The sequence below is a fragment of the Phyllopteryx taeniolatus genome, chromosome 6 (assembly GCF_024500385.1).
Source record: "Phyllopteryx taeniolatus isolate TA_2022b chromosome 6, UOR_Ptae_1.2, whole genome shotgun sequence".
Taxonomy (NCBI): domain Eukaryota; kingdom Metazoa; phylum Chordata; class Actinopteri; order Syngnathiformes; family Syngnathidae; genus Phyllopteryx; species Phyllopteryx taeniolatus.
Window position 1 is genome coordinate 9,043,020 of NC_084507.1, and position 16,245 is coordinate 9,059,264.

Here is a 16,245-nt window from a genome sequence, read left to right on the forward strand (position 1 = left end):
GGTTCACATCCATATTTCAAAATAAAGTAGCATGCGCATATGCTGTAAGCGTTGACTTTATTTTGTAACTCTTACCTCATTTCCGCTTTGCTTGTCGCTGCGTGTTATGTCCAGCTTGATTCAGCCCGTGCTCGGTGCGTGAGGATGGTGGAAGGATGCTTTGAGCATACGCACAAAGGGAGGCGGATGCAGTACAAGCGCCCCGTTGACATCGTCAAATTCACCGAGGTAAGACAGGAAATACAGCAGCTGTGCCACCAAAATAAAATGGTCGATTTCTTTTTTACTGGACTTGTACAGTCACACGGGTTCCAATACAAGAGACAACCATTTGATACAAGTATGAGATGTTTTAATTATGAAAGACAGGTGAGGGTGGGACACTACTAGGGATGCTACCAGGGAGAAACAGTGCACCAGGATTCTCTCTTCACTTACTGTATGGTGTGTTTTTAAATCAGTTTTACAACAACATATTTCGTTGGTAATTCATTATAAAACTTCCATCCAACTAATTTCAATAGTGGCCTGCTCTATTCTTTAAGCATTTGCGTTATAAGGAGTCCTGTAACATTTGTTACATTAATTTAGCTGTTTTCCCCCTGGATTTGCTTTGCTAAAATGCATTTATTCATTTTGTAGTTATTATTATTATTCGTTTATCTAAATAAATGTTTGATTTGTAAACAAAATAAAATTATCACGACAATTAGCAATCTTACATGTTCATTGAACATTGTTTGATTATAAATTCAATTAATAACAAATAATAATAATAACACATAATTATCCTACTATCCGATGTAACTATTTTACATACACATTTTAACTTTTTTTCATTCTTTTTTTTAACTCATCTATTAATGACTCGCTGGCCAATGACTGTTTTAAAAGTCAAATGTGGTCCTTGAGCACAGACGTTTGCTCACCCCCAATGTAACACGTATGTTTTTGTTATGTGGGACAAAGCAAGAGTACCTGGAGTAAACCAGCATGTACTTTATGGAAACGCCACACGAGGAGACGGATTTCGAATACCCAAACCTCAAAGCTGTGAGGCAGGCGTGCAAACAACTCGGTCACTGTTGCTGCTGCCCAAGGGTTAAATTCTTATACTGTACCTAAATATTCCATTGTAATGTTACTTTTACTGCTGCAAATGCACTAATCATGCTACATTATCACCAGTTAGAGCACATGAACCAAATTGTTAGGCCACGAGAACTGTTTTATTTTGAAAATCCGAACGTGACTTGAGCGTCTAGGGTGACTTTACGTTTGATGGCGACAACCCTTGGGCCGGCTTTGCGCCTCGTTTTCCTCCTCCTCATTGAAGTATACGCGTAGGTTACACATTCCCTGCCTCCTGCTCCCGTCTCTCGGGGAACGGGATGAATCGCTTTTTGTTTTTTCTTTAGCATTGGTGCTCGGAGGAAAAAGAGCATCTGGACGCACTGAACTGATGGTGGTGGTCCCAGGCCCCAGTTTACTTACTGATCATCCCCATAGCGGGACATGGTCCTCTGAAGCTCGTCAGAAGGTATTCTGAAGAGACAACGTCACTACTCTCGCTAGAAACATGAAGATTTGGAACACAGAGCATGCTTTCAGGTACTGTTGATATATATATATATTTATTTATTAAGATTTGTTCCTAAAAATTAGACAACTCACTGATGCTACACGTCATGTGAGGGTTGAGGAGACTCAGAGAAAAAAAAAAAAAAAAAAAATGGAAAGAAATATATGATCACGGGTCACTGATGGTGTAGTGGTACACTCGCCTGACTTTGGTGCAGGCAGCGTGGGTTCAGTTTCCACTCAGTGACGGTGTGAATGTGAGTGCGAATGGTTGTCCGTGTCTATATGTGCCCTGCGACTGACTGGCGACCAGTTCAGGGTGTAGTCCGCCTTTCGCCCGAAGTCAGCTCCAGCGTCCCGCGACCCTAACCAGGATAAGCGGTGTTGAAAATGGATGGATGGATATATGATCACACAATAGAACACCGCAAGTAAATGACCACGTGTTCCTGTTTTATTTTATAGGTATTACTGTATGCCCTCACTGGCCACAACTTTGAGTACGGCACAACTGCCTAGTCTATATGAACTGTACCCAAATACAGTACCTGTATTCATTTAACAATACAATATGTTTATTACTGGGGCAGTATGGTGTACTAAATTGTCCAGATACGTGCGAATGTGAGTGTGAACGGTTGGTCGAAATGTGCCCTGCGATTGGCTGGCAACCAGTCCAGGGTGTACCCAGCCCAAAGTCAGGTGAGATAGGGGAATGAAGATATGAAGTATAGAAAATGGATGGATGGCTCAGGCCTTCCTATGTGTGAAGCTTGCATGTTCTACAGGCTTCCTCCCACATTCCAAAAACATGAATGCTAGCGTTGTTGAAAAGTTTCAATTGTCCATAGAGCTGAGTGTGAATGGTTGTTTGTATATATGTACCTTATGATTGGCTGGCGACCAGTCCAGGGTGTACCCAGCCCCTCGCCCGTAGTCAACTGGGAATAGCTCACTCATTATATACTGAATACAGTTTAAAAAAAATTATTGATTGTTTTCTGTTCTTAGGAAAGTGCAATGCAACATACAGAGAGCGGTAGTATTTTGAAAATTCTGCCCTTATCATGAGGTTTGATAAGGTCACCAAAACATTAGAAGCGTACCTACAAACTACAACCACAATAGTAAGCATGTTGTCAAATGAATACCTCTCTGACACGATCAGTTGAATCTCCTTGGGTGAAGCTAAAGTGGCCCATGGCCTGGTAAAAAAAAAGTTTGAGGAAAGGTACTTGTTTGTGTGAAGTTACCCCTGGGAGACGGTGATCAAGGCCGCCATGAGGAAGTACCCTAATCCGATGAATCCGCACGTGGTGGGCGTGGATGTATTGGAGCGCCGCCTGGACGCAGAAGGACGCCTGCACAGCCATCGACTCCTCAGCACTGAGTGGGGCCTGCCGGCGATCGTACGAGCGGTCAGTTGTCATGCCGTCAACATGCTCAGTTCAAGGTAGTTGCGAAAAGGCGCGTGCTGATTGTCACTTCATGTTTTGTAGATACTAGGAACCAGCCACTTGCAGACATATGTGAAGGAACACTCCATAGTCAACCCTGAGGAGAAGAAGATGGAACTGTGCTCAACAAATGTAAGATCATTGGCCGTGTGTAGATTTCAACCTTTTCGGGGGCAAGGAACCATTTCTCGAATGCAATGATTCCCAACCTTTATTGAGCAAAGGCATATATTTTACATTAGAAAACTCTCATGGCACACCAATACCCAGAAACAAAATGTATTCTGTGAACTGAAATCATGAGGATCTTGTCCTAATTGACTCACAAATGTATTTACTTAGTGTGAAAACTGGGCGGGTTGTGTGGAACTCTAAGCTATTATCAGGCACGTGCACACATAGCCACTAGATGGTGTTCAAGCACCTTCCCTTTTCCATGAACCAAAAAAAGTAGACTTTTTGCTGCAGCCCATTTTTTAATTCATTCATCAATTAAAAAAAACAAATCCCCATTATCAAGTTTACTCAAAGTGTTTTGAAATCTGACGGGTATTTATTTGATTCCTTGGGAGAATTGTACATATGCCAAATCCCGCCTTGCACCCAGACCCCCTCTTTCTCCTTCATTTGAACAGGGGTGTGTTGACATTTTATCATCACTGTAGCCTCCCTTCACCTCCTTTGTTAATAGTTGTATTATTGACTGTGTTGATTATGTTAACATAAATTAATATTTAAGTTAAATATATACAGTTCTTTCTTAATTGAATGAATAATTTTGCTCCTGGGGCCCTATTTTTGGCTCGAGCAACTGCCCCCAAAAATGTCTGTGCACGTGCATGGCTATTATTATTATATCAATCCATCCCATTTTCTGAACCACTTAACCTCAAATAGGGTCCGCGGGCGTGCTGGAGCCTATCTCAGCTGACTCTGGGCGAGAGGCGGGGTACACCCTGAAGTGGATGCTAGCCAATCACAGGGAACATATAAACAAAGAACCATTCACACTCACATTCACACCTACGGGCAATTTAGAGTCTTCAATTAATCTACCATGCGTGTTTTTTTGTTTTTTTGGGGGCTGGGGGTGTAAACCGGAGTGCCCGGAGTAAACCTACGCAGGCACGGGAAGAACATGCACACTCCACACATGCGAGGCCGGATTTGAGCCCGGGTCCTCAGAACTGTGAGGCAGACCAGTCATCCACCTTTCCGCCCTATTGTTATATTTATATTATTATTCTGTTGTGTGACTGGAAATAGGTGGATACACAGGTTAACTCGACCTAAGCATTTTATTGTTCTGCATGTCACAATATGTCACTAGCATACTGTAGATTGATTACCAAAGATACAACCCCAATTCCAATGAAGTTGGGATGTTGTGTTAAACATAAATAAAAACAGAATACAATAATTTGCAAATCATGTTCAACCTATATTTAATTGAATACACTTCAAAGACAAGATATTTAATGTTCAAACTGATCAACTTTATTGTTTTAACAAATAATCATTAACTTCAAATTTTATGGCTGCAACACGTTCCAAAAAAGCTGGCACAGGTGGCAAAAAAGACTGAGAAAGTTGAGGAATGCTCATCAAACACCTGTTTGGAACATCCCACAGGTGAACAGGTTAATTGGGAACAGGTGGGTGCCATGAGTGGGTATAAAAGGAGCTTCCCTGAATTGCTCAGTCATTCACAAGCAAAGATGGGGTGAGGTTCAATTGCAAGGAATTTAGGGATTTCATCATCTACGGTCCATAATATCATCAAAAGGTTCAGAGAATCTGAAGAAATCACTGCATGTAAGCGGCAAGGCCGAAAACCAACATTGAATGCCCGTGACTTTCGATCCCTCAGGCGGCACTGCATCAAAAACCGACATCAATGTGTAAAGGATATCACCATATGGGCTCAGGAACACTTCAGAAAACCAATGTCAGTAAATACAGTTCGGGGCTACATCCTTAAGTGCAACTTGAAACTCTATTATGCAAAGCAAAAGCCATTTATCAACAACACCCAGAAACGCCGCCAGCTTCTTCGTGCCCGAGCTCATTTAAGATGGACTGATGCAAAGTGGAAAAGTGTTCTGAGGTCCGAAGAGTCCACATTTCAAATTGTTTTTGGAAATTGTGGACATCGTGTCCTCCGGGCCAAAGAGGAAAAGAACCATCCGGAATGTTATGGACGCAAAGTTCAAAAGCCAGCATCTGTGGAGGTATGGGGCTGTGTTAGTGCCAATGGCATGGGTAACTTACACATCTGTGAAGGCACCATTAATGCTGAAAGCTACATACAGGTTTTGGAGAAACATATGCTGCCATCCAAGCAACATCTTTTTCATGGAGACCCCTACTTATTTCAGCAAGACAATGCCAAACCACATTCTGCACGTGTTACAACAGCGTGGCTTCGTAGTAAAAGAGTGCGGGTACTGGACTGACCTGCCTGCAGTCCAGACCTGTCTCCCATTGAAAATGTGTGGCGCATTATAATGCATAAAATACGACAACGGAGACAGCTGAAGCTGTACATCGAGCAAGAATGTGAAAGAATACCACCTATGAAGCTTCAACAATTAGTGTCGTCAGTTCCCAAACATTTATTGAATGTTGTTAAAAGAAAAGGTGATCTAACACAGTGGTAAACATGACTCCGTCCCAACTGTTTTTATTTATGTTTAACACAACGTCCCAACTTCATTGGAATTTGGGTTGTACATTATTTGTAGTAAATGGATATAGTTTTCAGACCAATGAAGTGAAATTGGATCATTTCCCAGGCTCAAATCTACCGTACAATATGTGGCAAACTGGATTATTCGTACAGCTCTGTCAGCTAGTACCACTAACCCCCAGTCAATGAAACCCCCAAACAACCCCCAAACCCCCCAAACAATATGAATACAGATCAGCCATTTTGACAGTCATGCGATCTTCGTTGTATAACTACTTACGACATCCACGGATTCCGATTGATTACTTTGAATGTTTTTTTTTCTGTCAGCACACAATCACTTTCTGCCACTCGGAAGTACCCTGGTGCTTGTGATTTACAAACATTAGGAAAGGTCTATTGGGGAGGCACTTTCTAAGTCCACCTAAATGTCAGCTTAACAGATGCAATCTCTTGTGGTAAAGATGTCTACCACATCTTTGGTGAAAAGGGGAGGTGTCTATTTGAGGTGGAACACTTAATATTTAAAGTGGACAAGGCACCCGGCATGATGTCGATCATCCAGTCGGGTGCAGGCTCGGATTTGAGGAAATCATGTCATTTAAATTTGAAATAATTCCTTCCATTCAAATTGTAGTTCGTGTTTGCTATCTCCCGCAGATTACTCTCACCAACCTGATATCAGTGGATGAGAGGCTCGTTTACATGCCACACCCAGACAACCCTGAGGTGTAAGTTTATTTTTTCCATTCCCCTCTAATTACTCGGTGTCTTTTGATATATTTTGCTGTACCGTTCTTGTGCTCCACAGTACCATCCTGACGCAAGAGGCCATCATTACTGTGAAAGGAGTGAGTTTGAGCAGCTACCTGGAGGGCATGATGGCGAGGAGAATGTCTGCTAATGCCAGGAAGGTAACAGCACACACAAGCGCGCACACACAGACACATGCACGCACACGCACATACATGCATGCACGTTAAGATGAAATTTCCTCGTCCAGCTGCTGTAAGGGTCTTTTGCTTGACTTCATCTAATGCTTTACTATGTCTGGCCTTTAATCTGTCCTTTCTCTCTGTGGCTCTTTAGGGTTGGGATGCTATTGAGTGGATTATTCAGAACTCTGAAAGAGAAAACATTACTCTCTGACATTGATTAACTCTGGTAACCCTGAGCAACTTTTTTTCTCCTTTGATAAAAGGCATGTACAGTACGATAGTCTTATTTTTTTCTTGCTCACCTAATTGTTAACTCTTGACATTTGCAGGAATGCCACACCGTATAGCAAGTGCTTCGGACTAATGCATGGGGGAGTCTTTGTGGACTTCTCACACCACACACGGGTTTACTTGTGGAGTACATGCACATGCAAGATTGACACTGGTAGAGTTGTGGATCCAATGGGAGCAACTGAATGCTCAATCAACAACTTCTGATCCAACAGAAAAAGATTTTGGAACTAACTACTGAAAAGGGTGCCCCTGTTTTTGACACCATCCATTTGGGAGCATGCTCAACTTTGATGTTTAACTCGTATTTCTCTCCATCTGGAGTTATGAATGATACTTAATGGGGATGACCAATGCGGTTGTGATTTGTAGATACAAGTATCAATAACTGGGAACGGTAAACCTCTCTTGCAGGTGGTAAGAGTCCTCTGGGAAAAAAATGTTTTTTTTAATGGATTAAAGTATATGTATTTTGCATGCTGTAAGAGGAATTAAGTAGCATGGTAGCTAGGGTTTAATTTAGCGTTGTGTTCTCCGATGGGAATGGAGGTTTTTGCTCACATTACCACAGAACAGCAGCTCCTTTTTGATGCATCGTCAGGCAGTGGAACCTCAAACTCTTTGCAACTGAGATCGAAGTTATGTGGGAGGGTGGGTGCAGTTCCGAAAACCAGTTGGCCTCATAATGCTGCCTGTGTGTGTGAGTGATCGTGTGTGATCACTAAACCCTCATGCCTTTGTACGCGTGGAGAACGACACTATAGTCCAACAAAGTGTGATTGTTGGGGGGAGATTCACGGTGTTACAGAACTGAACATGTCTAATGACTAATTATCGAGACTTTAAACATTTAGTACAAACAGTAAATTATGACATTATTCACATTCTCTGCTAATAAGTTGTATTTGTTTATGACAACTGTTGCAACAAATGAATCCATTGTTTGTAACTTAACATTTGCAATAAGGATTACATGAAGAGCAGAATGTCAATTCTGTTTTCTATAGCAGCCATATTTTCGTGGCTATTTTCCATGAAACGGAAATTTCATGCTGACGTACTGCAGATGCAGTAAGTGTACAATCCGAACACTTTTCTCCCATATGGCACGAATAGCTTGAGGTTTTCAGAATGTACTGAATGTATCCAGAAGAGGGCGCTAGTCCCCTTTGCACTGTCCCAAGAAATGGGGGAAACCAAAGACGATAAGACTTGTCTGCTGAATAAATACAAAGTGCTTTTGAAAGTAAACATTTTATTGACATAACAGACATTTACAGAATGCTTTGCATATTAAGTACAACAATTGGTAGAGCAGTGCTAAGATTAAGTCTGGATATGACTGCAGTTCTTTCAAAACCCATTTAAACAAGCTGAGCTACTTAACCAGAATTTTAATAAATACGCAGCATGATGCTTTAACATGCAGGAGGCTTTATTAAAAAAAAAAATGATGTTCCACATACTCTTTGGTATCTAAGAAAATACACGATTGTGTTCAAAATCATTAAACAGCATCAGGATCTGGAATAATGTACCAGTTTCAAGTTTTGCAATAAGGCACACCAAGTTGCACGCATCTCAGTCATAAACAATTGCAATAGCAGCCACGGCAGAAAATGAAGACATTAAAAAAGGCATCAAATCTTTATAAAAGTGTAAAAGTAAATTTTTAAAAAAACATGGTGCATTTACACCCGGTTGCTTCCATTTGATTTCTCGTCAGTACTGACGCCTCGAGTAATAGCAGTGCCAAACCAAACCATACCCTCTGTGCTTTAAACACTGTACTCCCAATGTGGTCAGCTATAACAATACAATATAAAATAATCATTTTACATATTTACTCGTATGAATAACCTTCCAAATTCCTGCCTTGAAATCAACTATAACCAACAACAAATTAAAACTACTGCATTTCCTCACTTCTACTGCTCCCACTTCTTGCTCAAGGAGGATTGCTCCAAAATTCCTGAGCGCTCCTTCACTCACTTAACAATGACAGCCTCTTACCTAAAAACGTAAACAAACCGAAATCTCAATTGCAGACATCTCATCTGAATATACATGCCGGAATCGATAAAACAAAACATACATGTTAATGTACAGTATGTACACGCAGCTCATCTCTTTCAGAGGGTGGGAGCGCATCAGAATTTAAAAAGGTTGATGAAGTCTTGAGGGGACAGGGCCATGGTGCAGCTTTCTGGGTTGTTAGCAGTGCAGGGATGATTTGTGTCCTGTTGTGGTAAAGAATGACACTTGAAATACTGCCTCGACTTAAGTCACCGAAATACTGTTATTAGTCATAGTCATACATTTTAGGTGCAAGATAAAAATACTAATGTGTATACCTTCCAGAAAAGGATGTGACAGTGTGAGCAAAAGTGCAGAGTGTCGCTGTACTGCTCTCGGCGAGGATAGCAGCGACTCAGCTTGAAGTACATCTTCTTCCATTCCAGGTGACCTTTGTCTGAGACCATCAGACGCTTTCGGATCTAAAAGAGCAACAACACTTTTTAAAAAAACATCACAACATTGTTTTATTTTATTTTTTTTGCCAAATATTCTAACCCACTGGCTTATCAAGTACATTTTCGTAAGCAGGGTGTTAAGTGTAAAAGTTCCAGTCTGGTTTTAGGGTAAAACACCGCACCAAGACTGCCCTTGTCAAACTTTTAGAGGTAATCGTAATTACAATAAACAAATGGTGTCTGTTCTGCTGGCTCTCGGTGCTGCTTTTGATACAGTAGACCACACCATTCTTTTTAAACAGACACAAATATCTGGTTGGCCTCTCTGGTGCTGCATGCAAATGTTTTTTTATCCTACCTCACAGAACTTTTATGGTAAGCATAGATACATGCTCCTCGACATAAAGTGGTTATGCCTTCTGGTTCAATTTTAGCCCCTTTATGATTCAATTTGTACATGCTCCCTCCTTGGCAGTCATCAGGAGGCACTGAGTGAACTTCCATAGCTACGCTGAAGATACTCAGCTGTACAACGCTGTCTCCCCTGATGACACCAGTGCAATGGACGCTCTCTTTAAATATAATATCCATTTGTAAATGTGGAATATTTGAGACTGTGTACCTAATACTGTATAATGTCTGGTGAATGTATTTTCATGATTAGGATTAAATTCCCTGCCCACTGAAGTAGTACGTTTACAGATGAGCCACATGTCCACATGCCTGTCTGTCTGTGAAGTGGTACTGGCAGAGTCTCTTCCAAAGCAGGCGGTCCTCAGCAAGGCCCCCCAATTCTGGACAAACTTGGCCCAGGCACACCAAGTCCCTGCCATCCGAAAGACGCTGCATGATGTTCAGCTGCAGGCTGGCAGGCAGCTCCATCAGCGTCATGCCTGTTGATGTTGGCTGAAAGGGCCACAACAAAGTTAGCACTTTTTTTTAAACCTATATAAACAGAACTGTGAATGTAACCAGCAATGTCTCACCCTGTTGATATGGATGTTGTTTAGCTGCTGCTGCCATTGCAGGATATTGTCCATGCGGTGCACCCATATGTTGATATTCCCCACCAGCACAGACTTGCCCATGTCCTGAACCAGACCGCACAGCGAGAGATAGAGCGTCTGTAGCAGCTCTTTGATGGGACGCACATCCTGCTGGTCGTCGAGCACTGCGGCAGGAGTTTTGACGAGCGATTAGAGACCGGTCACAAACTTTGGACAAATTAAACATTTGCTCACAATCACAAAAAGTATGCTCATGATTAAAACACATGTACATTTATATGGCGTGGCGGTGGTGTGATTTTGTGCTGTTATGTCAGGCCAGCGACTGGTTAGCACATCTGCCTCACAGTTCTGAGGACCGGGGTTCAAATCCCGACCCCGCCTGTGTGGAGTTTGCATGTTCTCCCCGTGCTTGGGTGGGTTTTCCCCGGGTACTCCAGTTTCCTCCCACATCCCAAAAACATGCGTGGTAGGTTGATTGACATCTCAAAATTGCCCCTTGGTGTGAATGTGTGCGAATGGTTGTTTGTTTCTATATGCCCTGCGATTGGCTGGCGACCAGTTCAGGGTGTACCCCGCCTCTCGCCCGAAGATAGCTGGGATAGGCTCCAGAACGCCCGCGACCCTAGTGAGGCTAAGCGGAACGGAAGATGGATGAATGTGCTTCATAACAGCACCTAAACAAGCTCAATAAAAGCGCAAACTCGAAACAGTATTTGGTTTACAGTGTGGTTTCCAGAGCCATCTCGTGTCTGTCTGCATAGATGTTAGCATTAACACCAAAACAACTGCACACTGAAGCCCCACATATTCAGAATTTGGCATTCACGACTTTGCATATTCGCTTATTTTTTTAACCTATACTCAGTTATTCTTTGGAAGCTCACCTATTCGCTGTTGTTTTAGCGTCGGCATAAGCAACAACAGTATTGCTTTGGTGCCCTCTGGTGGCAATTTTGGTGACAAGGACATATGTTGAAGTAAGTTGAGGTGTTTCGTTTGGACCCAAGTAGTGCTTTGCCACCATCTTGTGGCATCTAGAGGCAATTACAAACTTTTTTTTTTTTAGGGGGGCGGGGCGTCAATTACTCAGATTTTCGCGACAGGGCTCAGTTCCCATCTCTGGCAAACAGAGGGTTCAATGTGTATCAAAACCATTATATAGACCATCGTTGGGACATAAGACCCTTACATCAACAGATTATTATTATTATGAAAGATGACCTTAAGTAGCAGGCACCCCATTTGTAGCTAGAGCAAATTAGATTCCACACTTCTGGGAAGACTCTCTACAGGACTTTGGAGTGCTTCTGTATGATTTTTTTTGTCCATTCATTCATACAAGAACATGAACATAATCTGTGTTGTGGTTTATCCCAAGCTGTTTGATGGGGTTGGAGTTTAAAAAAAAAAAAAAAAAAAACCTAAATGCAGAGTTTTGTTATAAACGACTTTCATGAGAAGTGTGACAAGGCTCACCTTTCTGCACCACCCTCTCCAGAATATTCATGTAGTTCTTCTGAGCCACGCCGCTGAGTGAGGGGAGCTGCGACTTGGCGATAAGCTCCAGGAGCTTGAACAGAAAGAGCGAGAGGGGAGGGGAGAAAAGAGCATAAATTGACTGCTGTCTGCTGAGAGACTATGTTCCACTGATTTGTTACTCAAAGTTTGTTATACCACGTTCTTAAGTAAAGACACAAACACAAAACACAAACACTCCTGATGAGCACAGTCTGGCTGCAATCCACCTGGGCTGAAATTCATTGAATGTTTTCAGGGGGAAAGCAGCTGCTGGGAAGCATTTGGCCCACAGCCCGGGGAGCCCAAAAACTTTGCAAAACAAGCTTTAATCACTTGCATACTGGTCCTGTCAAGTGAATTATTCAGAGTGTGCATGTGTGGTTATCACCGTTAGCTTTCAAACACACGGCACGTACCAGATTGGCATGGAACACATGATGTGACATCATGGAAGAACATGTTTGACCTTGGACGTCGTAAAACAGAGAAGCTGCAGGACCACAGGAGAAACTGCCCCCATTGCCAAGGTGCTTAATGAACTGAATTACATTAAAAAAGGTACTGTACATAAAGTACAGTACTGAAGTACTGGTTTCTTCATCCTCAAACCTCGTGCTCATTTTTAAGCTGGTCTGCTTGCGTCTTATTGCCTTTTCCATTCCTTCCAGCTGCATTCCTTCAGCCTAATCCTATGACCTTCGTCTTTTAGCAGCTCATCAAGCGCTGCTCACTTTGTAGAGCAGCCGGGCAGAACAATGTGCGTTTCCGTATCTACTTTTAGCACCCGTGGCTCACGAAACTGCACTTCCTAGCCTGGCACTCAGCTTACATTTTTCCACAAACATAGACGGTATTAGGAAGACCGCTTGCTATTATATAATACCAATTGAGATCCACCTTAATGTTTCTCTCTCTCTCCAAGCAGTAACCTCCATTTGTCTCTCGTGACACAAGAGGGGACCCACTGACTCTCGTAGTGAGTCGGAGTGAAATGAAGCAATCAGACGTACACCGAGGAAAGCAGTGACCCAGGACGGTGTGTTCAGAATAGACGATTGTGTTACACAGACAATGTTGTACCGGCTTACGGCACTGGACTACTTGTTAGCCCGGGAGGTTACATTAAAAAGTCATTCCAAAACACACAAACTATTATCTGCAGAAAGCTCCATTTAATAAGTGAAAGTTAAAATGGCAAGTACAGGACTCATGATTATTGTCATAATACATTGTTGAATAATGTGATAATTTTTTTACAGAGAGGATATAGTGAATGCGGACAGCAAGGGCAAAACACACCACAAGGTGTGAGTCACACTATGGGGCAGGCGGGGGAGTCAGAATCACCTGACAACTACCATGTCGAGTTTCACGCGGCCTGTGAGGAGGGGTCTCACCTCACTGCGTAGATAAGCCCACATGCAGCTCACGTGGGGTTACATGTGGGAAAAGTTAACATCAGTGAGGAGATCCTTGATGGGGGGGAGGGGGGGGGGACGATATTTGGTGCTACTTTACTTTGGGGAGACAATTTCAACACCACCACCTCCATTGCGATTAGCATTAACTGCTATGACTCACACACACAAACATGCACTGGCTACGTCAGTATCATCAGCACTGTCTGCAGAGTATTGATAAGCGACACACACACACACAAACACACACACACCCTCTAAGCTTTAACCCCTTCAGGGAGGACTCACTCTGACCACATAATTGAACCTCCTCGTGTCCTTGATGGCGCTGCAGAAATCCAAGCGGTTGAAGGCTTCCCCCAGGGTACAATAGCCATGGCGCTGAGAGAATTTAATTAACAAGGTATTAGTTTGCAATCCTGCGCAGTTGACAAAATCTTATGGCAGCGAAGGTTATACATTACCTCCTTGGTGCTTCCTTTATGAACATAAATCCACTTTTCCCTGTGGAAATCTGTGAGAAAGCACCAATGTTTGTGTTAGTGGCCTGAAACAGAGTTCATGGCATGGAGGGAAATGAATGCTAAAAAAGTTTGTGCGCATCTCCTGCCAATCTATGAATGGAAGCTAACTTGGAGTTTTTATTGACATAATAACGCTAGACTCAACAATAACAGATACTTGATCGTGATACAATCAGTCAGATGGTGGTGAGTGACTCACATGGGACCTTGGTGTTGTTGTTCATGAGGTCTTTTTTCCTCTTCTTGGCAGACATGTCATAGCTGAGAGAAAGCAGCAAGTTCTCCTTGTTGAAACACTCATGCTCGGCTTTGCAGAAGCTACGAAAACCACAAAGAACACGTTTAATACACCAGTGATTCTCAACGCGGGTCGTGGCACATTAGCGTGCCGTTAAAGCTCAGGTGTGACATGGGAAATTATCTAAATTCAATTGGTCAGAAAACCATTTGTCTTGTTGTCACGTCTTTGTTCATCTGTGTCAGTGACGTATAGTGACAGGCAGAACATTAACTCATGCACTGCCAGTCTTCCCAGTTAACATGGATATTTGACTTCTAAAGCCGTCAATGGCAGTGAATGTGTTAAATGCTATTGCACTAGTGACGCTCTCAGACTCCCTCTAGTGGTATGTGAAAGAATCACTGAATTATATACAAATTTAAAATGTGAAATAAAAGCAAACATTGGAATGATGCTTGTAGCTGCGCATACAGCCTATTTTAAACTTTCTTAACCCAGTAACAGAACAATTTTCAATTAGTGCATGTTTTGAAGGTCCTTTGTATTTAACTTTTAAGCACATATGCATTTAATCTTCAAGAACAATTTGGTTTTAGAAATGTATCCAAGTACAATTTTTATTTAATGTTTATGTGCAATACATTTGAAGTGAATCATTATATTAGTAGTTTCCCCCCCTATATTTAAGAGACATGTTTAATGTTCAAACTGTGCATAACGTTATAGCGGCTTACGATAACCATTCTACTTTTTTAAGAATAAAAGCTATGTTTTTATGAACACTTGGGCCTACTACAGTACTGTATTTTAATGTTTGTCATGTTGGTGCTACTTGGAGATCCAGACATTTTCCCCAGGTGGTACTTGTGTAAAGAGTTTGAGTACCGCTGCACTAGATGGTTGAAGGTTCAGAATTCACCTGTGTATCCTCTTTTTTTGTGACATTTGCATCCGGTGCTGTGCTTTTGAGTTTTTGTAAGTAAAATATGTATATGTCTTAATAAACGTTGGGAAACATTGTATTTCACCATACACTCTTAGGAAGCTTCACTTTTGGCCCATGTTCTTAACGTACACATTATAAAAATAAAAAATAAAAATAAAAACATCTGGATTGCATTCAGGATGTTGTCACGTTGAAGACAAATTGTTTGTGACACAAGGAAGTCAAGTCAGGTTGTTCAAGTGACTCACCCGGCGTTAATCCGCTCACTTGTAGGGGTTATTAATAGATGAGCGATTAGCAACAAAGGAGAGAGACATCAGAACAAAAGGACCAGCGAGAAGGAAAGCATACTTGGTGCACTGCATGCCGCTTGCTTCAATAGGTCACTTCTGACTTTTTCCATCATATATTTCAAACGTGGTGACGTTTTGCTTACGCATTTTGATGACAAACCTCTCCACGGAGATGTTGTTGTTTTTCTCGTCCACGGTTGTCTTTTTCCATCCCTCCTCGGTTTTAACCCAACACTGTCCCGGCGACCTCCAGTCCTGTCCGAGGAATGGCATCCTTCGCTTGTTTGGGATCGAGCAAATATGCTGCAAAAAAAATTATCGAATAGAAGAATTTTTTAAAATTAAAAACAAAAAACCCACTGACGGCGTTGCTCGTTGACGACACTTGCTGTTGAAGGTTTATTGTGATTGCGCAGCTTCTTCTTATATGCTCCCGGAAGCACGCTGGCCCCGCCCACCTCGGAAACTTCCCTGCAGCACGTGGCTTTGTTTATCCACTCGAGCGTGGCAAAACGTCGCGGAAAAGAAACACACACGGGGAAGGCCGCATCACGTACGAACGCCCTGATGACACCAAGTACGCGTGGTCAGAAATATTAGGCGGAAAGACGCTAGAACCAGTTTTCTTCCTTTTTTCTTCCAAGGCTTGAGCCGCTTTGGGAGATCATTACGTAACCGTCTCAGGCAGCTGGCAGCACAAGCAAGCAATTACTGTTTAACCTCAAAACTGCTCAATTAAAAACGAAGGGACTCACATATTTCACTTTTGAACTCCGTTAAACGTTTTCTTAAAAAAAAATAATAATAATAAATCAATTTTAAAAAATAAAAAACATCCCTTCCTCGAGTTGTTTCACAATTGTAA

General features: G+C 42.2%; 2 protein-coding genes across 6 annotated transcripts; one reads left to right on the plus strand and one right to left on the minus strand.

The window, feature by feature from the left end:
• Nucleotides 1-1,282: 1,282 nt before the first annotated feature.
• On the plus strand, nt 1,283-8,986 carry prelid3a (PRELI domain containing 3A). 3 transcript variants are annotated; one of them, XM_061775737.1, is made up of 7 exons: nt 1,283-1,611; nt 2,831-2,999; nt 3,081-3,170; nt 6,388-6,458; nt 6,539-6,641; nt 6,817-6,891; nt 6,995-8,986. In XM_061775737.1, the coding sequence occupies exons 1-6, from the start codon at nt 1,580-1,582 to the stop codon at nt 6,874-6,876; spliced, it is 525 nt and encodes a 174-aa protein (XP_061631721.1). In that variant the 5' UTR covers nt 1,283-1,579; the 3' UTR covers nt 6,877-6,891; nt 6,995-8,986. The 3 variants fall into 3 exon arrangements, 2 of the variants coding, with proteins under 2 accessions (XP_061631721.1, XP_061631720.1); XR_009788849.1 differs by having other exon boundaries at nt 6,539-6,891; XM_061775736.1 differs by having other exon boundaries at nt 6,539-8,986.
• fbxo32 (F-box protein 32) lies at nt 8,195-15,787 on the minus strand. Of its 3 annotated transcripts, none has more exons than XM_061775731.1 (9): nt 15,541-15,787; nt 14,100-14,218; nt 13,841-13,890; nt 13,665-13,757; nt 11,917-12,010; nt 10,417-10,601; nt 10,154-10,336; nt 9,311-9,454; nt 8,195-9,196 (listed from the first exon to the last, which is right to left on the minus strand). In XM_061775731.1, the coding sequence occupies exons 1-9, from the start codon at nt 15,651-15,653 to the stop codon at nt 9,107-9,109; spliced, it is 1,071 nt and encodes a 356-aa protein (XP_061631715.1). In that variant the 5' UTR covers nt 15,654-15,787; the 3' UTR covers nt 8,195-9,106. The 3 variants fall into 3 exon arrangements, with proteins under 3 accessions (XP_061631715.1, XP_061631716.1, XP_061631717.1); XM_061775732.1 differs by having other exon boundaries at nt 15,524-15,775; XM_061775733.1 differs by lacking the exons at nt 13,665-13,757; nt 13,841-13,890; nt 14,100-14,218; nt 15,541-15,787 and adding an exon at nt 13,306-13,649.
• Between the last annotated feature and the right edge of the window lie 458 nt (nt 15,788-16,245).

Excerpts from the sequence above, each read along its gene's own strand:
- prelid3a (XM_061775736.1), top strand. The coding sequence starts at position 1,580 with ATGAAGATTTGGAACACAGAGCATGCTTTCAG. Across the intron at positions 3,000-3,080 it reads TGCCGGCGATCGTACGAGCG|ATACTAGGAACCAGCCACTT; the intron begins GTCAGTTGTCAT and ends CATGTTTTGTAG. Across the intron at positions 6,459-6,538 it reads CACCCAGACAACCCTGAGGT|TACCATCCTGACGCAAGAGG; the intron begins GTAAGTTTATTT and ends TGTGCTCCACAG.
- fbxo32 (XM_061775731.1), bottom strand. The coding sequence starts at position 15,653 with ATGCCATTCCTCGGACAGGACTGGAGGTCGCCGGGACAGTGTTGGGTT. Across the intron at positions 14,219-15,540 it reads AACAACATCTCCGTGGAGAG|CTTCTGCAAAGCCGAGCATG; the intron begins GTTTGTCATCAA and ends TGGTTTTCGTAG. Across the intron at positions 13,758-13,840 it reads ATAAAGGAAGCACCAAGGAG|CGCCATGGCTATTGTACCCT; the intron begins GTAATGTATAAC and ends AAATTCTCTCAG.